Source organism: Anas acuta, chromosome 5 (genome assembly GCF_963932015.1).
Source record: "Anas acuta chromosome 5, bAnaAcu1.1, whole genome shotgun sequence".
NCBI lineage: Eukaryota > Metazoa > Chordata > Aves > Anseriformes > Anatidae > Anas > Anas acuta.
The window spans coordinates 53,777,505-53,800,503 of record NC_088983.1 but is presented as its reverse complement, the minus strand read 5'-3'; the positions used below and the strand labels follow the sequence as shown (position 1 = coordinate 53,800,503).

The window sequence follows — 22,999 nt, the reverse complement described above, 5'->3', positions numbered from 1 at the left end:
AAGCCCCCTGCCCGCAGCCCACCCCTCCGCACGCCTGCAGGAGAAAGGCCCTGGCTTCCCTCCCAGGGAGGAGAGAAAAAAAAAATAGTAATAATAAATAAATACAGGGGAAAATACAAAAAGAAGTTTATTGCAAACTACTACAATAATTTATTGAAGCAAACTGCATGCGAGTGAAGGAGAGACGCCGAGGGGAGGGGCGGCAGGAGGGCTGTGTCAGTTGTAGGGCACGGGAGGGCAGAGGGAAGGAGTTACACCAGTCTCTCCTGCAGCAGGGCGAGCAGGCTGTGGTTAGAGGACAGGCAGGCAACCCGCCGAGACCAGAAAAAGAAAAAAAAGGGCAGCTATGAGGGGGCGCAGGGGAGGGCGAGGCAGGGAGCGGAGGTCTCGAGGCCAGGAATGAGGTGGGAGGCGAGCAAGCTGCCGGATCCCGCCGCCGCTGCCACGACTGCGCTGCTCTGCCCAGGGCAGCAGGGGCAGGCGCAGGCCGAGGCAGGCTCCCTCGCCTCCCAGCCGGGTGCCGAGCGGGGCAGCACCGCTGGGGAGCAAGCTGGTGGCCCAGAAGCGTTTTAGTGTCAGTCTTGGAGAACAAAACCCCAAGCTCTCCCTTTCGTTTAGTGTTCTGTGCAAGGCTCTGCCGGCTCCGCTCCTCCGGGGGGGCGGTGGCAGGGCATGAAAAGCAGCAGAGGGGCTGCAGCAACCCGGGGGCAAAGCAGGCAGCCCCGACTAGGCTGGCACATCCCCTACAGGCAGCGGGGTCTGAGGCAGGAGAGGGGTTTGACCCTACTGCCCCGGGCTGAAGACCCTCGCTGCTGGTGGGTGAAACCAGCAGGGTTGGGTCTGATCCTCTCTTTGTCCCTTTAGGTAGGGAAGGGTATGGGGAGGGGGGAAAACCAACTGGCCAACCTAAAACTTCTCCCTGGAAATCACAAAATTGATCTAAACAAGAGGTTGTATCACCCCAACTAAGGAAACGGGTTCGTGTGGTTCACCACCCCCTGCCCATTTGCCATGCGGGGTGTTCCCGGAGCTGCCCGCCCAGGGGTGCTGCAGCCCTCCTGCCTACCCCCAGGAGAAGCACGGGAGCCACAGGGGATGCTCACACCCAGATCACGAGATGCCAGGGTTGCAGACTGCCCGAGCACAAGCTGCCCCACCACCAGAAGCATTCTGGCTTGTTCCGACACAGACATCAGTGTCAGTGGGGAAGGGAAAGGGGAAATCAGGACAAACGACCCCATACAAGCTCTCAGGCTCGGGCCACAGCTGGATTTCCAGGCAGGGCAGGGGATAGAGTGGGTGTTTAGAGTCAGTTTCCTGTAAGAGTTTCCAACTGAATTCCACATTTTATTGCTGTTCTCCAGCCCCCAGATCCCCGATTTTGCCTGGCTGCCGTGTTACAGACCGATGCTGCTGACCGTGCGCTTGGACAAGACACTGGGGCTCTGTTCCAAGCACATAAACCCAACCAAACAGAAAGAAAGAAAACAAGTAAACAAACGAAAAGCCCAGGTTATTTTTCACCTCTTCCAAAAGAAAAAAAAACACTAAGAATTCAAGGCCACTGAGTCTCCACACACAGTTTCAGAGAACAGAGCGAGAAAGATCCGAGTCTCACTACCAAACGTGTCACATCCCACGCGAGCCTCTCCGAGAATTCGGGGCTGTCCCAGCTACGCCAGCAGGCGACACTCAAACCACCAGGCTCCGGGGAAAGCAGCGGCGTTTTGTGCAGAAAACAGAAAAACAGAGGCAGGGAGCGAGCTGACAGCCCCTTCCTCCTCCTCCCTCAGCCTATCGCCTGGGATAAATTCTCCTGAGACGACCGGACCCGGTCTCTGCTTCTGGATCTTTCGCCTAGACCCGGAAAGGAGAGGCAGAGGTGGATGAGGAGCGCGGCATCCCCCACCAGCAAGCGGCTCACAAGGGCCCTAAGTCACGAGAACAAGTTCCTGGCTAACGATGTCCTTCCCTGCGAGAGTCAGGGGGCGCAGAAAGAGCACTTAACGCGAGGAGCTGGGAGGGAAGGAGACAAGAGCCAGCTGTTCCAGCACTCACCTCATCCTCCTGCTAAAACGCTGCCGCAAAGACTCCCACTGCAAGCAGGCTCTTCTCCGGGCTCTCCCTCTACTCTGGAAAAGCTACGAGACAGATCTGCCTCCAGAGCACTGCCTCCCCTCAGCTCTCCTCCCAGCGGAGGTCAGGATGGCACGGCGCGCTCCCTGGGGAACAGCCCGAACCCCTTCCACCCCCACCCACCCAGAACAGAACTCAAAAATACCGACCCTTTTTTATCAATAAATAAGGAATCTCGTTACCACAACACAAAAACGAAACATGTTCAAAGTGCAAATTACTGTCGTCAAACTGGGATGCTCCTCCTTGCCTCTCTCCCACGCAGGGCTCCCGTAGCCCCCGGGGCCTCTCCGAGCAAACATGATCTACGAGCCAGGGCGTTCCCTCAACTTCCTGCCAGAGACGGAGCAGAGCAGCGCGGCGAGGCCGGGGACGCGCGCTCGCTCCTCCGCAGCTCGCCCTGCCGAGGGGGCCTAAAGTGCCAAGCCAACCTCCCAGCCCCAGGAAGAAGAAGGAGACTGCAAGGACCAGAGTGCAGTGATGCATAGAAGTCGGGACCACGGGGCGGAAGGGAGTCCTAAGAAACTCGTCCAGAGCGCACCGAAACGCTTCCTAGCGGGGCCACGTCAAGAAAGGCATCGCTTTGGGGCAGAGCAAAGGGTTTCGGCCATTCCCCCTCCCTCAGAGAAATCCGTCGCTCGGTCCAACTTGCTCTGGTAACGGCGGCGCGTGCCCCTTTCCTACCAAGGAGCAGTGACAAGACAGAAGTGGTTGGGAGAAAGAGGACGTGCCGTGATCCACGCCGGAGGAGAGCAGACCCTTCGGTTATTTACTAGTATTTTAGGTTTTTGCTTAGCTTTTCTCTCTTTCAACACGCGTCTCCATCATTTTTCCTTTTTAAATACAGAGTCCGAGCTGTCCCAGCACCCACGTGCTCCCCGCCCACTAGGGTCCAGTGGAGTCTGAATCTTCGATGAGCACCTCCGTGGTGGCTCCCAGGATCTCTGTGTTCATGACCAGCCCTTCTGGGGTCGCGCTGCTGCCGCCGCCCACGAAGAGCTTGCCGTCAGCCACCAGGCTCACGCGCTCCGCCCCGCCGCAATACGTCTTGGGCATCCCGTCGGGGTTCAGCAGCAGGCAATCGGCCGGGGCGGCGCTCCCCAGGGGGTCGGGAAGAAGGGGGAGGCCCTGGCCATCGGTGGGCGGCGCCATGGCCTCGGGGTTGGTGCCCAGGATGTCAGTGCTGGTGATCAGGGCACCCGCGTTGGCGGCCAGTGCTTCGGCAATGAGCACTTCGGGGTGGCTCTTGGCTTTGTGGGCCACGACGCTGTCCTTCTTCTCGAATTTCTTGCCGCAGATGTTGCAGGAGAACTGGTAGAAGGAGTCGGCGTCGTGCTTCTTCATGTGCCAGTTCAGGGAGGCCTTCTGCCGGCAGGTGAACCCACAGATCTCACACCTGGGGAAGGGGAGAGGGGGAGGTCACGACAAAGGGGCCATCGGCACGCCTTTGTGCAGACACAGGCAGCCCAGGAAAGCAGCAGGGGCTCATTAACGGGATGCCACCACGGCGCCAGCTCTTCCAGAGAGATTTACAGGGGCTTACTCACGCTCCTCAGATCTAAGGCACTGCCTGAAGGAACAGGTGAGACAACAAGCAGCAATCCGAACACTCCCACAGCTGCGTGCTCAAAGGGAGCAGGGACTCCAGGACCAGGTCCCAGCCCTGCCTTCAGAGCTGCTCTCAGAGCAGATATATCCACGGGTCACTCGGGAGGGTGAGAGACAGGCAGAGGTACTCACTGCAAGGGCTTCTCGCCCGTATGGATCATTCGGTGCACCGCCAAGTTATGGGAACTCTTAAACGCCCGGGCGCAGTACTCGCAGATGTAATCCCTTTGATCTGAAAAGCAACACCAGTCGCAGCGTTACTCCCCTGCAGCCCTGCTGGCTCTCCCTGCCCTCACGCTGCAGGCAAAGCTGCCCAGGAAGCAGCAGGACGAGAAGTGCTGGGAGGCCAGCAGACAGCAGGGGAGGAGGTGTCCCACAGGACACCACAGAAACTGATGGAGAGTTAAGGCATGATTAAGACTCTACGAGCTAATTAGCCATTCTGACCAGTGCTGAAGGGTGGCAAATTAGGATAAAGCTTGGCTCGTTTTATCCCTCTCCAGAACCCCTGAATGATACTTGCCAGAGGGTGAATCGAGAACTCCATGGCCCATTTCCTTTCATTTCCTTAAAAGATTGTAATCTGGGAGTGAGTAATATTCTCCCACTGCTGCAAGTCTGTACCACCTGCCTTAGCTTCACTCTCTCCGTAAGCACTGGAGGCTTCCCCTCCACCCTCCCTCTGTTCCAGGAGGAGTTTGGATCTGTCTCCCAGCTCCCCGTACCTGTGTGGTGCTTGGCATGCCGCAGGAGCTGCTTCTGGAGGCGGAAGAGCCGACCGCAGGAGGGATGGGGACAGACGTATTTTTTCTTCAGCAAGTGCTGGTACTTGATGTGATGCTGGAAAAGAAGAGAAATGGAAGGCTGTAAGCTCTCTTTACACAGCTCAGATGATGGCTGAAGCCCTCTGATCCCTGATGGCCCCCCTCCACAGTGGGAGGCCCTGGTGCAGATGGCCCTCCCCTGCCCTCACACACATCAGGAAGCAGCAGAACATCGCAGCCCACCTGCAGGTAACGCGGGTGAGCCAGGACGGTGCCACAGCCTTCCATCTCACAGCGGACGTACTGGATCGGGGGCTTCTTCCTAAGAGGTCGGTAAGGAAACGAGCAGAGAGGTCAGCTGAGAAATCCCAAGGGAAGGCAGCGTGAGATAAGTGAACGTGAGTGCAGCTCAGTAACGTGAGAGCAGCTCAGTAACGTGAGAGCAAGGGATCACTGCTCCAGTATTCCTGTTTGTGCCGTGCTGATAGAGATTCTGGCCAAGAGTCTGCTCTGTTCCTAGAAACATCTGAGGGCTTTCACCAGAACTGAAAAAAACCCAGATGCAAGGCTCCCCTAAACCTTACCCCTGTACACTGCCGGGGCAGGGGTCAACTCAGGTAAGGTTAAAAAAAACAGCTGGGAAGAAACCAAATTCAACACCCACAGGGAAAAAATGCAAAAAAAAAAAGCAGGGAAGTCAGTACATGCTAATATTTTTTTTCTCCCTTTAATGCAGATTTCTGTATTGCGTGAGAGAGATGCCTCAGACTATTAGCATCTGTGTAGGACACAGAGGAAGCAAGTCTTCAGAGCACGACTGAGTAGAGGGGTGTCACTTACCTTCTCTTGGGCAACCTCGGGCTCTTGTCATCCTTTCTTCTCCTTCCCCTCCTGCAGCAGATACAGAGAGAATTCAAAGAGGTTTCTTCGCATTGGTACTGGGCAGAGGTTTTCAGCAGTGTGCTACAACACAACTCTCCTGCAATTTTAGGCTGAAAAAATAACACTGCACCCAGCAACTCGGAATTAAACAGGCACCTGCTCTGGATCAAAGTGGCTGATGAGCTTCAAAGGAGTTTCAAAGGAGTTATTACTCCTGGGGTAGACGGGCAGTGCCCTAAGGAAAGCAAGTAACCAGGCCTTCATTGAATTGTCCCTGCAATTTGCACAGCTCCTGCATCACACAGAAGACCAGTCCCTGTGACAGAACAATCCTCACATGTTTGATACCTGGGTCACACTTTTTCCTGCGTGGCATTTGGTGGCTTGTGGCAGATCTCACACCACTCTGCCTCTCCCGATACAGCCGAGTGAGCTGTGGTTGCAAGACTAGGGCCAAACCTAGCAGTGAGAACGTTTTCCCGCATTGCCTCAGCCCCGCCATCCCCAGCCCATCAAACACCAGCAAACAGGTACCAGGCAGCCACAGCCCAGCAGGCTGTGGTCACAAATTACCAAGTCTCCTGCCACAATAAAGTGAGGAACTGCTATTTTAAAAACCCTCTGCCAGGCTTCACATGCTTCACATTTTTCCTTTCAACCTGCGACTGTCTGAACAACTCGTAGCCCTTGATTAAACTCAGACCTTTCCAGGCTGCACGTGAGCACACAAGATTCTGCTTATAAGTCGCTGCTGCAGACAGTTAGCAAGCTATTGCCTCATTAATGCAAGCTCTAGATAAATCAATAAAGACCAAGTTTGATGCAGATTCAGAGGAAGGCAATATTCTCGCGAAGTAAATGCTTTGTGTGGTTTGCTCTCACAAGCCCTCCCATATCCTAATGAATTTTTTATAAACATATAATTTGGCCCTCACAGTCCAGAATTGATGGTGCCTTTTATTTCCTCTGCTCTGTTGGGCAACATTTCACACCACGTGAAACACGTCAGTCTGGGAGGCTAGGAAGAAAGGGATTGATGGTCCAGCAGCTATTTTTCAGTTGTCTGAATTAACTGTAACAGCTTACACACCCGTCAAGACAAAATAGGATCTGTGCTCTGAGCAGACCTGCGTTTACATGTGAAATCCAAGCCCCAAGCAATAGCTCTACCCCAAACACTGCGCCTGCTCGATCATACTGCTGCACCAAGACACTTAACAGCAGGCTGATGCAGTCAGTCTTTTCTAGACTGTACTGAGACATCTTTATCGATGGTGAGGCCACGCCAGTAAACAAGCTGCGCAGGCACTCAGCATTCAGGCCAAGCCTTCAGAAGCTGCACGGGTTCTTAGGGGCAAAAGCAGCACCAATCCAGCAACACAACCACAAGTCTCCGAAGGCCACCTTTAGGAGGAGAAAACCTTCTCCAAAACACAAACATCTGTACTTCCCTCCACAATAAATCAGTCCTGCTACAGAAAGCTGCTTAGAAACAGCACCAGAAGTTCCAACAGAGGCGTGCAAAGCCCCGCACCGCAGGCCAGCAGAGGGAGCCACATTTGCTCCCATTTCTCATGGCTGAGATCAAGTGCAAAAGTTTTTTTTCCAGCCTACATCAATGATTTGGACCCTGACACAAGTCCCATCTCTCTCATTTGCCAGAAGGCAAGCTGCAGAATTGAGTTCAAGTGAGAGGACACTCAAATATTTTGAGGCTCCACTCCAAGTACCAGTGACCAACTAGGCAATGGAAGTTTGTTCTCTTTATTTCTCCAAAACAGGGGAGAACCCAGCTGTTTTTCCTGGGCTTTGTTGCGTTAGTCCCAAACATGTTAAAATGACACTTGATGCGTACAGAGTGCTCTCCCATCCTTCTCCAGGCACACAGCAGAAGAGAACTGGCCTTCCCAGACTGCTTTCTAACACAGTCTAATAAGCCTAACACTTCAGACATCACAACTGAAGCCTATTTTTTAAGAACTCTTGAGTATTTCACAGGATGTGCTTGTATCCAGGTAGGCTGACTAAACCACACTATGGAAAAACTTTCCCTAACTAGATGAAAACATGAACCATTTTTCCTTGCCAAACACAGGCAAGACACTAGGAAGCTGCACTTCTGTAAGAACAAGAGGCTCTGCCCTATTCTTTCAGACCCAGAAGGGGGAAAGCAACAATAAAACTACCCTTGTACACTACCAAGAGTGCCAAGTATATAATACAGACCCGTACATACAGTTCCAGAATGTTACTCACTTCCTTGGTGGCTCTTCATCTTCATGAAACTCGCTCTCTTCTTTTACCTCTACTTTAATCTCTTTCTGCTTCTCTTTTTCCTCTTTTGCCTTGCCAGCTTTTCTCCTTTGCTTTGGAGTTTCCCTACAAAGACACAACCACAGCGTATTACTCCCATGTTAAGTGGCCACCTGCATGTATTCAAAGACACCCTCATGCCTCTCTCTCCTCTTAGCCTCTTTTGAGCACCTCTGGCTGGCAGCGCCTGGTTCTTTGACATGCTAACACCAAGGGCTTCTCTCCTGCCATACTACTAAAAAGTAGCGTCTGCGTTTCACAGAGATTTAAGCAAAAACTGGGTAGTAGTTCATACTTTAATCAAATCCCTTTTTCTAATTGGGAAGTAGGATCGCTGGAGAACCTGACAGCCAGCAGGGCTCTAATAGCTTCAAACTATGACAGAAAAATGGCCCCAATAGCTGTAGGCAGTAGGGAAACTCAGTTCAATTTCACCTCAGCAAGTCACACAGGTTCTCTGGGTCACATTAAGCTTCAACTATCATGTCACAATTGTTCTTGCCCTACAAACAGTAAGTAGGTAATTTAATATACTTTTCTAGATGGGGCTTGTAGGTTTCATCTCTTGGATCGTCTTTGAAGGGAACTTCTTCCTCGCTGACAAGGATCTCTTCCTCGTCATCGCTGCTGGGAGAAAAGGAGAACAGAGGAGCTTAGCAGCAGCAATTTCAGCACTACTGCAAAGATATTCATGCACCACCCTACGGGATAGGAATGACACTTTTACACTGCATTTTTACATTCCACAAGGCTGTGGAAAGCTAACAGCTTGCACTGCCTAAGGAGCACAATGACAGCCAAAGCAGACAGGCTAGGCAGAGCAGCCCCTTCTCGTGAGCCCAACCAGTTACAGCAGAAGGAATAAAGCTACGAGGTGAGATGCCCACCCCCACCAAATACATTTCTCCACACCTCCTGACAGCTGCAGTCCATCAGCGACCCAAAACAAAAATACAGAGGTTCAGGACTGCATGAGCACAATTACTATTCTTTCCACAGACCACGTCACAAGCCTTTGAAAAGCCTGAGATTGTGTTTTTCCCCCATCTTGACATTAAATATGAAGAAACACCGCAAAGTAAGAGCTTCCTACCTGATTCCAGCTGGAGACTGATGCTCTTCTGTGACCTCTGAAAGGAAAAGCCACCAGTAAGTTTCAACCTGCAATCTCTGCAGCGAGCTCACCTGTCTCGAGATACCTCCACCACCCTTCAGCACCAGGAGCACTGGTGGCAGGAGGCACCACGCCTGCACCAGCCACGTGCAGCTCCCTTCAGAGGTCCCCAGGATCTGCCTCTGAGCCAGGGCTGCCCACGTACCGTACTCGAGCTGGTCCACGTTTGGTTCTGACTTGCAGACGAGCTGCAGGGAGCCAGTCTTGGACCTGGAGGCACGCGAGTTCTCGGTGTCGCGCTGGCGGGCCGCAGCGGCCGACCTGCTGCTGCGCCAGCTTCTGCTGGGCCGGGCTGCGCCGGCAGCGGAGCCATGGCTGAGGAGGCTGGAAACCTCCTCCTCTTCCTTCTCTTCTTTGGGATCTGAAACACATGTTGTGGTCCCGTTAGTGCTACTAGGAATAAAGGTGAACATCACGGTTATTTCATGCCCCTTGCACGGTGTGGAACAGCACAGTTCCCCATTGCCTCCGAGTAAAGACACAAATATTTAAAAATAGCTCATGTTTGCCTCTGATAAAGGTGTGTAGGACGATTATTTGCTGGCTCTGATCTCGCCTGAGCAACACAACCATTCGTAAACCTCAGCAACTGTTTAATGACAGGCTAGTTTCAGAATTGGTCTGTATTAAAAGTTGTGTTTGGAGAATCCCCCAAGCACGTATTTAATCCGAAACGTTCACCTGGTACTGATCCAGAGGAATCCAAACTGGATGTTTCTGCTCTCGTGCTAGAGCAAGAAGCATCACAAGCACCGCTAGCCTGAGGTCTCTGCACTCGTTTATGGCTTCTGCAGGTGGTTTCTTTTTGGCTGACCTCCAGATACGCTTTGGCAAGATAACAGAGCTGCCGAAAATTATAGGTGAGCAAGTTCATCCCTTCAAAAATTAAGGCTTCCAAGTACGGTTCACCTGATTTCACTTTCTGGTGGTTGCTGGAACACCAGGCCTCGATGAACTCAAATGCTTTTTGATATTTCACCTACCACATGCTAAAGAAACCCATCCCAAGCAGCTGGCTCGGCTTGGCACTCCAGGTTTGTCTCTGCATCAGCACACAAAGCACCCGCAGTGGGGCACAGGGCCCGTGCTCTAGCCTCAGCTCTGACTCCCTCCTTTTTCCTTAAATCCCTTTACACAGCTGTCTGGTTTGGGGGATTGTGCTGCTCAAGCACCAGCAGTTTGCCCCAAGAGGACAGTCACGGGCTGGAAGAGGGGCTTGGAAGCACGGCTGTGTGACCTCTATCCTTGGAGGGCTTCACGACCTGGATGGAAAATGCCCCTGAGCAACAGGATGGGAACTCCGGGTTGAACCCAGGACCAGAGACCTCCGGAGGTCCCCTCCCACCTGAATTCTTCTTTAATTTTGCATCAAGCTTTTTGAATTGAACTTCCAGCATCTTGTTTGGTATTCAGCCCTTATCAACTGAGCTGGAATCACCAACCTCTGAAAAATCAGAAGGAATATAGGATACAAGGCCTCGCAAGTTCGTTGTGAAACAGCAACCAAGTCTGATATCTTACACGTGCACAGCCAAGTCCCTCAAAGCACGGACTGCAACCAGGAAGCCAAAAAAGGTGTATGGATCTCATAAATCAGACAGAGTTCACGTTGGTTACAAATCCTAATCGTGATCATCCTCAGTTTTGAACGGTAAATCGAACTCAAAGCCACTTTGAAACCATTCTCCAGTTTTCCCATCAAGCACTACCATTCTACCAGCGTTCACACACACTGCTGCTCTCAAAAAGATGGTTATTCCCTTGGAAAACCAATCATGTGGTGATTTCTTGGTAAGAGCTAGTATTTTATAGATCACACTTAGGGAGTGGAAGCAGACCTCCCTCAGAAAGGATTCCTACGAAGCACACCTGAGGCACCGCTCACCTGGCAGCTTGGCCTCATTGCTCTGAGGTCAGGGAGTTTAATATTAAAGCCTTTCCTCATGAACTCCCTTTTTTACTTTTACATCTCCTTCAGCACTGTCTACAAGTGTTTGGGCTTGCCTGAAATCTAAAATAGGAAACAGAAAGTCCCTTTTTTTTTTTTAATTGAGTTTCCAGTCTCTTTCCCATATCCAAATTTCCTTTTAAATTCACAGAAACAGCTTTCTGAGGGACCCAGCCTGCACATCCAGAAGCAGAGGAATAGCAGAGTTGGCAGCTGTCTTGGAGAAGAGCAGAACTCCCCATGCTGCTTCGCTGTCTAACCCACCCGATCTGGCTTTAGAGGTGATCACAAGGCTCACCAGAGATATTACAATTAAGATTAGGATCAATCTACAACTGAAATTGTAGAATTACAATTAGGATTCCTCCACACACCTCTGAGGTTAGGCAGGACACTGTACCACTCACATCTGCATCGTGGTTGTCCTCGTCTGTCATCCGTAAGAGATGCCCACATCTCCCAATTAACTTCACCTTGCAGTAATTAACCTTACAGCTATTTTCAGTCCTGGCTTGGGTACCACACTTAACCTGGCCAAGCCTAGGCCGTGCGGGTGAGTGCTGTGCTGCCCCTCTCTCCCACAAACGTGTCTGCACCAAAGCCCACGTGCTCCTCAGCTCACAGGGTTCGGCTAATTACAGAGAGGAGCAAGATAAGATAAACGGAGCGAGTGTTGTCGCTACAGCTAATCGGGCTCTGTCCTTCCAGAAAGGAAGATGCTGCTCTAGTGTCTCGAGACTGAAACAAAGAACACACTAAATTAGAAAGGCTGCAGCTGCCCCTGCACTCACACTGCCCTGCAGGCCCTCCCGTGCAGAGATCTGCCTCCTCCAGCTGCCTCAGCAGGAGCCAGTTGCAGGCTGGGTGGGTGCCAGCATCTTACGGGAAGCCAGTCAAGAGATACGGGGAAAAATCCACCCCTTGAAATCCTATCGGTCCCTTTGATCCTTTGGTCAAACCTTGGAGTCTCTCCTACCTTGAACTCTCCCTTAACTAAGTAACTTTGTGTTAAAAGCAGCTGCCATTCTGGGGTAGTTTCTTTAATTCTGGGGTAGTTTCACCATCCTGCTGATCCTTCCCAGTTGCCTTCCAGCTAACAGCGTCCAGGGCAGAAAATACATCAGAGTGATGGAGGTACATTCACTTGAAAGTCAGAAAAGGGAAAAAAAGAAGGAAACTTGGGAGGAAACTCGGTGCAGAGCTGTAGCTCTGTTGTAGTAGCTCAGGCTACCAAAAGAACAGACTCTGGGCACTGTTCTACTTCCCTACAAGAGTTTACCCGGTAGCATCCCATCCTCACTCAGCGTGCTGGGCATCCCAGGGTCCCACACCATTCATATAAATAAATATAAAAGCATCACTTTATAGGCCAATGTTCCCACAGGCAGGTGCTTACTGCCTTTGTTTTTACAACCACTGGATGCAGCAAGCGTTAAGAGCGTGCCTGGGCCAAGGACCGGAGCAGTGCTCACACATCCCACAGCCTGCTAAAGCCAGCCTTTTGTAGGAGAGGTACCACGCGTTGCTGCCTTCCAGCTCCGCCCTGCTGGCACCCGAAAATCCACTCGATTACTCCCAGAAATCGGAGCTGTTGGGACTCTGCATCAGCTGTTTCCAGCCACACTTGTTCAGATGTTCGAGCTTTTATTTACCCGCCTCCTGTGAGCCTGCAGCAATAAAACATGAACCTTTCTTCGTACAACTATGGGAAGGGAAAAGAATCAACTATGAATTATTAAGTTTCAGAGTGACTGGCATAAAAGCAACTGCATCACAACGTGTACACCTGTCTGAGCACGGCTTTAATTGCACATACCAAACACGTAAAACATCTTTAATGCCCCATGTGGTGATGGCACAACCAACAAACCAGTCAGGAAATAAATCCTGCTGTAAGCCTCTATCCGAATAGCTTTTTTTTCCCCTAAAATATCTGTGAAGTTGAACGTACAGGGCACAGGAAAATCCTCCCAGGAGTCGGAGTAGGCACGGGCAGCCCGAGCTGTTTAAATGCAGCACGTTTTTAGAAGGCTTGATTATAAGTCGTGTCATCTCTTTCAAAACACTGACAAACGCCTCAAGAAAAGCAGTCATTACCACAGCAGCCTGAAGCTCTGAGAACACAAATAACGAGGTGTAATACGAGTTATCTATCCTACAGCACAGCTTTGTACGGTTCAAGCCCTAAAGTTTTCCATCTCCCCTGAATTTGTGGATTCGTGTTGTCTCTCTGTTGGAAGCAGGCTGCTAGAGAGCAGCCTCGTGTTCCCCACACCATTTCCCAGTCCTTGAAGTAATTCTCTCTGGCTTCCCCTTCAGCACAGCCCGAAAGCCAGCGTGATGGGAGCACAGCTAAAATACCAGCCACCCACAAAGCACATTGCAGTGGCCTCATACCAAGAGAGCAGGAAGAGAAATAGCGAGGAACAAATCACCAGGAGAGCTCTCCAAAGCTGGGAACACCTAACAACAGTGTTCCACCCCCCAGCTCCTGCTAATGCCCGCTCTCTGCACTGTAAGCACCTGATTTTCAATTCACTGAGTGGAGGACATGGAATACATTCATTAAATCTATATTCCAGTAATTACTCGGGCCTAACAGAAATGAGAATTATTTCCCCGAGAGCACGCAGCGTCGTAGAAAGTCGGATGGGATTTATACAGCTGTATGGATCTGTTTTCAAGCAAAGATGAAACGCTGTACTTATCTCACCAATATTCCACAGGAGCACACGAAGGAAATATTGCACTTGCATGACTAAGCAGGCCGGGCAGGAACCACCACCGGTACGCTGACTCTGCAGCTGCCGTGGTGCACAGCAGCACGCCAGCTCTGACACAACACACCTCGACTTTACCCTTGCAGTAAGCTTCCCATGGGGCCTGCACTGACGGACCTTTGTGCCCTGCTCTGCAGCCAACAAGCAGCAAACCCTCGGATCCTGTGGCTCCACGTGAGGAACACAAACCCTGGCGACTTGCTCTGCTGTTATGGCAGTTTGGTTACGACCGACGGCACAAACCAGCTGGCATCACAGCCATCGCCTCTGGGCTTCCTTTTCTGAGTGCAGCAGTGGTGATTTCACTTTGAAATATGATGTATAGGATCCTACAGATGTTACTGCACAAACCTTGGTGCACCAGGTTCTCCACCTCTCCAGCAGATGCTCAGGACTTCGCAGTGTGCTACACTCACACCAACTGCTCACCCAGCACGCAGGCACCAACAGCAACTGCTGAGCTCAATTAAATTTAATGTTCCAACCTGGATGTAAAACTTTGTGTTGTGCTGTTATCCTGTACTACCAACTACCACGGAAGGAGAATTAATCCCGTGTCAGAAGGCAAGCCGGTAGCTGCAAACTCGACATTCCCAGTCTCCACCAGACCCACCCAGCACTTTACTGCAACACCAGTTTGCACGCAAAGGTTCATGGCATCTTGTTGGCTGCAAGTTTCATAATAAGAAAGACTCGAGAAACTTAATAAATGTTTTTCTTAATCTCACATTCAAGGTCAAGCGAATCTCTCGGAGGCCCAAGTTTAAGAAGGCACTCTCCAAAGACACCAAACTCGGGAACCAGCAGCCAGACGCCTGCCACTTCCAAGAACACGCTGAGAAACTGTGGTAAAAATGGGGCAATCCAGCAAGGTAAACGTTTCTACTTACAGGTATTCAACACACTGGCAATCACCATCAAAATATTTCCTGATATCACTTCTTTTTACACATATTAAGTGGCAATGCCATGTATGAAAACATATTCTAGCAAAGTTTGGCCCAGAAGGATGAAGTTTTTACGGTGTAGAAGGATGGATGGAGTGAACAGCAAACATGTACATGTTTGTGGGGTCTGAGGTCAACACACGTTGGTTAATTCTGTTTTGGTCTGCAGAAGTACACCTCACTGACTACATCTGTGACAGATTTCAATACCTGAGCTGAATAAAGTTATAGACTCGTAGGAATAAAGTCAAAGAGTTCAAGAACTACATGAATAAAAGCAGCCTGTGAAGTCTAGGCACAAAAGCCAGTAAACAACAACCAAGCAGCTCCAGCAAAGATGAATTCATTTGCACAGGTCTACGATCTCCCTTGCTATTTCATCCTCTGTTACGATTCCCCGTACCAGATCTAAACCAACACTGCATAAAACCTATTTATTTATTAATTTGGGGGCACAACTGTTTCAGAAGTCACTGGGTAAGGAGCAAGGCCCTCTAATATTTTTCTACAGGAAGCTGTTATGTAGACGGACAGAGCTCACAGTGGAGAAACAAAGCTTCTGCTCCTGGCCACTGCTCCCCATCATTAAGGCCTTCCCAATAAGACTCATTAAGCCACTCCCATGTCTCCCCCCAGACTTTGATTTCATCCCTAAGGGAATAACAAGGCATAAGATTCACCACCCGCTCGGTACTGCGAGGTGAGAAAAGGACAAGCGTAAATATTTGAGTGCTCTCATTTCCATCCACCTTCCAGCTGTCCCTTGAGCACACACACCTGTACTCCTGACAGCAGCAGAACAGATGCCAGCACGGATTTTACCAGCTGCTCGAGAGCTGTCAAACCGCCGCACCGTATGGTCTCAGCTTCTGATAGCGAAGTAACACCCTAGTGGTTATTTGGAATAAAGTTTTTGCAAGTTGGGCACATGCAAGCCTCCTTGGCAGCTTGCTGCAGTTCCACAATCTTGGGAGAGACCTTGGAAAGCACCCGCACGTCACCAAGCAACAGAGCTTTCCCTGGAAGGGCGATACAGCAGATGTTTGGCTACCTTCATGGGAAAGCCCTGACTTTCTGGAGGGAATACAACTGCACGAACAAGCATTGAGCCCTTACCTTTACCGGCTGCTTTATCCGTGCACCTGGAAAAAATAAAAAGTAGTTGTAAGAGGGAGATCTTATTGTGGGGCAGCAGAAGTAAGAAACTGTGTTAGATGGAGATGTCCTCAAAAGGGTGATTCCCAGCCCTTACACCAATATGGGTTAGCTCATCTGGAGGAAGCTGAAGCGAGCAGAGGCTGATACCAGCAGGGATTGCCTCACCCGGGGGAAGTTACGCTGCGGGGTAAGAGCACAGCGAGCAGCCCCAGCCCTGCCCACGCTGCTTACACCCACACCCCAGGGACCCCGCTGTTAGGGGCGCACCGAGCAGCCCCGATACCGATAGCTATGGGGTTGTACGGCCACACCGCCGGCCGCCAGCCCCAAAACCCTTCGGGACGGGGCTGCAGCCGCCCCCCCGTGGCCGACCGACCCCGGCACACCCCGCCCGGGGGCAGGTCCCGGTGCCGACACTCACCCGAGGCGGGGGGCGCCCTTCCTGGCCGCGGGCGGCGGCTCGGCCGCGGGCTGCTCGGCGGCGGCGGCTGCTCCTCGGGCGCCGGGGCTGCTGCGGCGCCGCCGGGGGTACTCGGCCTTGCGGCGGCGGGAGGCGGCGGCCGCCCCCGAAGCCGAGGAAGCGGCGGTGTTGGCGGCGGAGGCTCGGCCCCGCTCGCGGCCGCCCCGCAGCACGCGGCTGCCCCCGGAGTCGTCGCCGGGCTCGGCGGCGGGCGCGGGGGGGCGGCGGCGGGCGGGGGGTGCGGCTGTCGGGCCGTGCCCGGGGGTCCCCTCCTCGCCGCCCGCCGGCATCGGGCCGGGGAGCGGAGTGGCCGCGGCGGCCGCCCCGCGCTGCTTCCCGCCCCGCCGCCCCGCCCCCTGCGCGGCCTCGCCCAATCGGCGCCCTCCTCCCCGCCCCCGCGCCGCCAATCGCGAGGCGGTGCGAGGCGCGAGCCCCGCCCCCTCCTCCTCCCCTCCCCGCCTCCCCCCGCCTCGCAGCCAATCAGCGCCCGCGCTCCCGCAGCGCCCGCCCCCGCGGCGGGACCGGCGCCCAATCGGCGCGCCGCGAGCCGTGCAGGCGCAGTGCGGCCCGCCGCGCTCGCGCTCGCTCCCCTCACGCTCCCCCCCTCCCCTCACGGCCCCCCCCCCCCGCCCCCCCCGGCACCGGCCCCGCCGCCCCCGGCCCGGCCCGGGCCCGCCCCGCTCCCCGCGGCGCCTCCTACCGCCGCCGCCCGCGCCCCTCCGGCTGCCCCCTGCGGCCCGGGGCCGGCGGGCGAGGCCGCTGGGGGGGGGCCGGTAGCGCTCGCCGCCCCCCCGGCCGCCTGCCGGCCGCTCGCCGCGGCGGTTGCCGGTAGGGCCCGGCCCGGCGCGGCCCCGGCGGCGGGGCCGGCTTTGTGCGGCCGCTTCGCCTTTAAGAAAAAAAAAACGCCCCGGCGGGCGGCGGGTGAAAGTCGGTGACAAAATGGCGGCCGGCGCAAGGGGGGCGGGGCCGGCGCTGAGGGGAGACGCCCCGCTTCCGCCGCGCCTCCGCGCATGCGCGGGGGGTGCCGGGAGTTGTAGTTCCCGCCTTAGGGGGTCGGTGGCTGTTTGGCCGGAAGTGGCCGCGGGGCACGCTGGGAGTTGTAGTTCCCGGCTTGGGGCTCGCTGTGTCCCCGTGGGGTCGCCCCGCGTGGCCCGGCCCGGCTCGCCCGGCACCCCCTGAGCCCCCCCCCGGCCGTGCGGGGCCCGGCACCGCCACCAAGCACCCCGAGCCCCTGGGAGGGCTCTGCTGGAGGAGCCCCCCTTGTTATGTGCAAAAAACAGAGTTATTTCCCCCAAACACACGGTCTGTAGTACAAGGTGACACTTCCACAGCAGAAAACCCAGCTTTCCCCCGGTTCCTGAAAAGCTTGGCTAAACTGGTCGGGTTTTGTTTAACTCCCGGGATCCAACATTATATAGAATATAATAAACACAATAAATGAATAAATAAATGCACTGCAATGAGGTGTTCCTCATCCCCTCCCTTCCACATTCACGCTCCTCGGTTCCTGGGAGCGCTGTAATAACCCAGCGTGTTGTGGAGAAACGCACACGGTCTGATTCATCCTGGCAAAGGCACCAGGCCGCGGGGAGGAAGTGTATGTCCTGGTGCTAAACCTAAAGAACCCGAAAAGTTCAAGATCTTTGCAGAGGGATCCAGCCCGTCCCTCGCAGGCCGAGGCGAGAGGCTGCTGATTCAGCCTCCTGCCACAGCGCTGGCAGCCCGCGGGCTTGGCAGCAGCATTTTTTAAGGATGATATACAAACTTTCTTCGGGGTTGGTTACTTCAGTGGTTTGAGGCTCATTTTGAGCAAAGAGGCAGTTTGGCTGGCTCGTGCTTTTTGTCAGCCCGATGTCGCTCTGCTCGGGTTCTTTCGGTTAAAAAGTTTCTTTCTCTCCTCGAGAAAAATCCCAGGAAGAATTTAAGTAATGTCTGCTGCTGCTGTTTGTATTGTAAGTGGGTGAAAATATTCCTCCTCTCCCCAAGGACCCGTCTAGCTGAAAACCTGATTGACATCACCTTCCAAAGTCACTGTTCTGCTGCAGTTAACCCGTGCTTTCTGACATGAGATGACTTTCCATTTATTCTCAAATTAAACCCGTTTTATTTAAAACCGCGGAGTCTTGCTGTGGGTGGTTATTCTCAAGTCGCTCTGTGGCTTAATTTCTCCTCCGTAGGCAGGGCACGGGATTGCTTAACTCTTGTTAAAATGTCTGGGCTAAACCACCGCATGGAAATACAGCTCAGATCATCGGGACACAGCTCAGCCATCAGCCTCACCTGGCCTTGAGTTTCATAATATGAAACTTTAGAATCTGAATTTAAAGCTTCATTTACAATGCTTGCATTAGGCGTTAAATCATCACAGAGGAAAGGGGGGGAGTAAATCAAATCTACCACAGAGATTCTGTTATCTGCAGAAAGGGAAGTGTCTGATGCAATGGTCCTGCCCCAAGAGGCAGCAAGGCAGTGACACCAGCTAGCACTGCCTCATCTCGTCCCTCGGCTGGCTCCTGGTGTCACGGGACTTGCAGTTTGGCTTCCCACGTGGCTGTTCTGGGGACAGTGCCCGGCTGAATGTCCCCACTGTGGGCAGACAACAAAAGAGCTGTCACCACTCTGGAGAGCATCAGTAATTAAATGAACCGTGGCGTGCCAGCTTGGTACAAAAAGGCTCAATTTGAACCCATTTCACCCCGGTGGTGCGTCAGCTTGGTTGTGCAGGGCACTGCAGCACCCGTGGCACATGGGGTGACCTTATCTGTGGAGATAGGATGGACCTGGAAGAAGATCTGGCCCCACAGCCCAAAAAGAAGGACATGTTTTGGTGCTCCTGAGGCCGTGCTGCCCCGGGGGATGGTGCTGGTCCCACCAGCAGCCTGTTGTTCAGATGGCGGCGGGGCTAAATGCAGCAGGGAAGGGTTTTTGTGCCTGACCAGGCTGAGCAGCGAGGTGCTGAGCTTGCTTCTCCGGGGCCGGGCAGGCTGCCAGCGCACACCCACGGCTTGTCGCCTCCTTGCACGCGAGGCCTTGTGGCAGCACCTGAAATGGCCGCCCGCGGAGCCCGGAGGCTGAAGCAGGGCTCAGAAGGGGCAGAAACGTCCCGGTGGTGGATAAATGGCTGAGACTGGTGATCAGGGCTTCTGGTGGAAACACTGGTGGCTCTGCTGGGAGTCCGAGGCTCAGAGAAACACCCCTGAAAAGGCCAGGCTGTGCTGGAGGAGCCGCATCAGCCTTGGGCCTGTCTCCATCACAGTGCCACGCTTCGGTGCTCTCTGCATGGCGATGCCACCTCTTGTCACACACACCAGGTGGCTTCTGGAGGGCGCTGAGCCCTGCAGGACACCAAATCTCTGTCTTTTAGGATGGCTCCACCAGCCAGGAGCCCCCCGAGCACCCCACTGGCCGCTCACTGTCCCCATCATGGGGTCTCTCTGGCTGCCCGTGCCCCAGGGCGTGCTGTCTGCCACCTCTCACCGTCACACAGCCCACAAGGGAAAAACCCCGAGAGCCAAACCCCGGGGGCGGAGGCAGGGTTGGGGAGCGGAACCGAGAGCCCACAGGGCTCATCCTGCCACCAGCGCGACCCGGCGGAGGCAGGATGGAGGATTTGGGTGAGCCTCGGGTACCGGGGAGCCCTGATCCCGAGCTTGCAGCGGGGTTGGAGCTCCAGGAGGTCGGGGGCTTCTTGGGGATGCTGCAGAGGGGACGGTGGAGGAGCTTGGGGGATGAAGCTGGGTGTCGGAGCGAGCGCTTTGCCAAAAATGGAGAGCCTTGAGGCAGGAAATAGGCTTCTGCCGTGAGCGGCGGTGATGCAAGCACAGCTCCACAAAATGGGGCCAAACCGCCCCAAGATGAAGAGCACCGCATCCGAGGGGGCCAGGGGGCAGCCCTGGGTGGGGAGATGGGGCCGGGGAAGAGGCCGCCCTACGTGGGGTGTGAAAAGCCAGCTCCTGCTGTGAGGGAAAAGTGAAAAGAGAAAGTGCTGTGCCCTCCCTTAGCGTCGGAGGGGCTGATCTGAGAAATGGGGCTGTGGTTTTGGGGGGGAGCGGCGGTGGGGTGAGGGTGCTTAGGGCCCCCGCCGCCCCTCAGGGCCCTGGCATCTGGCTGGAAAGGAGAAAGGGCGATGGCAGAAAGCGCCCTGCGGCCACTTCTGCTCCTCAGCCCTCAGGGGCAGGCACGGCACGAGCCTCGTGCCGGGGGGCAGGAGGAGGGCTGTGGGGGTCCCAGCTCTGTCCTGCCCCTGCAGATGCTTTGCTGGCGGAGCTGGAGCAGAGCTCCCGGCCGGCCTCCATGGACTACACGCTGCTGGCTCCGAGCTCCGCACAGCAGGACACGGCCGCGGCCAGACCCTCAGCCAACTGCAGCCAGAAGAAACATGCCCCGGCACCCCCAAAGGTAACGCTGTGGGGTCTTGACAAGTGGGCCAAAGCCCCCAGGCCCCCGCTGAGCTCACCATGGTGGTGGTGCCCACGAGGTGCTGAGGGGCACTGGGGGGCATCCTGCGGGCTGAGCTGCAGGGATGTGTCCTCGCAGGTGAAGCTGCCGCCCCGGGCTCAGCCTCCCCACAAGGATTTAGACACCGTGTACAGGTAAAATAACAGCCAGAGGGTGGCCACGCTGTCAGGGTTACCTCTTCCTTAGCTCCAGCATCACCTGGTGGCCTCCGTGTCCCTGCAGCAAACAGGTCCTTGTGCAAAATGGGCTGAGAGGGGCTGGGGGGTGAGGAGGGGTCCTGTGGGGTGAGGGACATCCTCATCTGACCTTGGGAGTGGTCCCAGCTATCAGCATACCTCTCTATTGCTGCTTGGGTGGAGGAATGGTCCCCGGTGCTCCCCAGCCCCGGCAGCAGCTGCAGCCCCCCCCCTGTGCTACCCGCAGCAGCCCCACGCTGACCCCACAGCCGCTGCCCCCCTCGCCCACCCCCACGGCGGCCGCCCGGCAGCTGGATGAGCTCCTGGCCGACCTGGGCCAGATGCAGAGCAAGGTGAGTCCTGCCCCTGGCTGCGGGAGGGAAACGGGCAGCCCAGAACCCATCCCTCACCCCCCTTTATCCCGGCAGCTGGCAGCAACGGGACAGGGAGGGGGGGCGCCGGGGGGTCCCGAACCCTCCCTGGACCACATGCTGGGCGGCCTCACGCGGGACCTGCAGGAGCTGGGCATCACCGCCACCCCCACCGGGCTCTGCGCCTCCTGCTGCAAGCCCATCGCGGGCAAGGTGAGCCCCAAAGCCCCATTCCCATCCCTGTGCCCCCCCAGGAAGGGGCACCCTCACCTGCTCCCACCCCACAGGTGCTGACGGCCCTGGGCAAAGCCTGGCACCCCGAGCACTTCACCTGCGCCCGCTGCGGGCAGGAGCTGGGGGGGCAGCCCTTCTTCGAGCGGGGGGGGCAGGCGTATTGCGAGGAGGATTACCACCAGGCTTTCTCCCCCCGCTGCGCCTACTGCGCCGGCCCCATCCGCGAGGTAAGATTTCCCCCAAAACTCCCCTACGCGCACAGCCACCCACCCCGGAGCCTCATTTCACCTCTCCCTGCAGAAAGTCCTCACCGCCATGGACCAGACTTGGCACCCCGAGCACTTCTTCTGCACCCACTGCGGGAAGGTTTTTGGGGACGATGGTTTGTTCTGGAAGGGACAGGGTGGTCCCAGCCCCCTGCCACCACCCCAGCCCTGGCCGGGGCCCTTCCCCAGCTCGCCCCCTTCCCCGGGCACCCCTGTCCCCTCTCCCAAGCCCTGGAATTGATCCTGGCGTCGTCCCCGCAGGTTTCCACGAGCGGAAGGGGAAGCCCTACTGCCGCCAGGACTTCATAGCCCTCTTCGCCCCAAAGTGCCAAGGCTGTGAGCGGCCCTTGACGGACAACTACCTGTCGGCCCTACAGGGCGTCTGGCACCCCGAGTGCTTCGTCTGCGCGGTGAGTGGGGTCGGGCTGGGCTGAAGGGGAGCGGGCACCCCCCAAGCCGTGCCGGCACCAGCTTCGTCCCCTTCTCGCCCCCCCAGGATTGCCTGACCGGCTTCGCCAGCGGCTCCTTCTTCGAGCTGGAGGGCCGGCCCTACTGCGAGACCCACTTCCACCAGCGGCAGGGCACCGTGTGCCACGGCTGCGGGCGCCCCGTGACGGGCCGCTGCGTGACGGCCGCCGGCCGCAAGTACCACCCCGAGCACTTCATCTGCGCCTACTGCCTGGGCCAGCTGCACAAGGGCTCCTTCCGCGAGCGCGCCGACAAGATGTACTGCCAGCCCTGCCACGACAAGCTCTTCCTCTGAGCCCCGGCTTCCTTTCCCCGCTCTTAGCCCCCCCATCAGCACGGGCAGCGCCCCGGTGAGCCACAAACCCCACAGATTGGAACCCATCGCCACCCCTGGCATCACCCCCGCTGAGCCAAAAACCCCTCATATTGTCCCATCCACCAATATCCCTGGTGTTACCCCGTCTGTGAAGCAATAAAACACCTGGCCCTGCTTTGGTTCTGCTTGCTTTAGGGTTGAGAGCAACGCCCCCATAACCGGGGGCACCCACAGGTGCTCCCCACTGCATCCCGGGGCTCTGCCCCAGCTCCCTTCTTCCCCTCTCCAACCCGCTTTCCCTCGCAGAGCAGCTGGAGCCGTGCTGTACCAGGCAAAAACCAACCAGCACCAAGCCACATCCCACTGCTGCCCGGCCACAGGGCAGGAAGAGCTGCTCCGATCTGCAGCAAAATCTGTCTGAGGGCGCCACGGCTTCCCTAAACACGGGGCTGGGGCAGAAGATGGGGTTCCAGAAAGGCAGCTCTGCAAACCCCCCTTCCTTCCTGTGCTTCGCTTCACGCCACGCACGAGGACAAAGCA

At 55.5% G+C, this 22,999-nt stretch overlaps 2 protein-coding genes across 3 annotated transcripts; one reads left to right on the top strand and one right to left on the bottom strand.

The window, feature by feature from the left end:
- Window positions 1–102: 102 nt before the first annotated feature.
- ZFP91 (ZFP91 zinc finger protein, atypical E3 ubiquitin ligase) lies at window positions 103–16,773 on the bottom strand. 2 transcript variants are annotated; one of them, XM_068684870.1, is made up of 11 exons: window positions 16,132–16,773; window positions 15,669–15,694; window positions 9,023–9,238; window positions 8,797–8,833; window positions 8,238–8,330; window positions 7,647–7,769; window positions 5,349–5,399; window positions 4,752–4,830; window positions 4,470–4,584; window positions 3,877–3,976; window positions 103–3,532 (listed from the first exon to the last, which is right to left on the bottom strand). In XM_068684870.1, exons 1-11 carry the CDS (start codon window positions 16,458–16,460, stop codon window positions 3,022–3,024), a joined length of 1,680 nt encoding a protein of 559 aa, XP_068540971.1. In that variant the 5' UTR covers window positions 16,461–16,773; the 3' UTR covers window positions 103–3,021. The 2 variants fall into 2 exon arrangements, with proteins under 2 accessions (XP_068540971.1, XP_068540972.1); XM_068684871.1 differs by having other exon boundaries at window positions 8,238–8,327; window positions 16,132–16,771.
- Window positions 16,774–19,663: 2,890 nt separating this feature from the next.
- On the top strand, window positions 19,664–22,634 carry LPXN (leupaxin). Its single transcript, XM_068684868.1, has 9 exons — window positions 19,664–19,784; window positions 20,420–20,568; window positions 20,707–20,762; window positions 21,052–21,157; window positions 21,233–21,388; window positions 21,463–21,636; window positions 21,710–21,791; window positions 21,937–22,085; window positions 22,172–22,634. The coding sequence occupies exons 1-9, from the start codon at window positions 19,772–19,774 to the stop codon at window positions 22,436–22,438; spliced, it is 1,152 nt and encodes a 383-aa protein (XP_068540969.1). The 5' UTR covers window positions 19,664–19,771; the 3' UTR covers window positions 22,439–22,634.
- The last annotated feature ends 365 nt before the right edge of the window (window positions 22,635–22,999 follow it).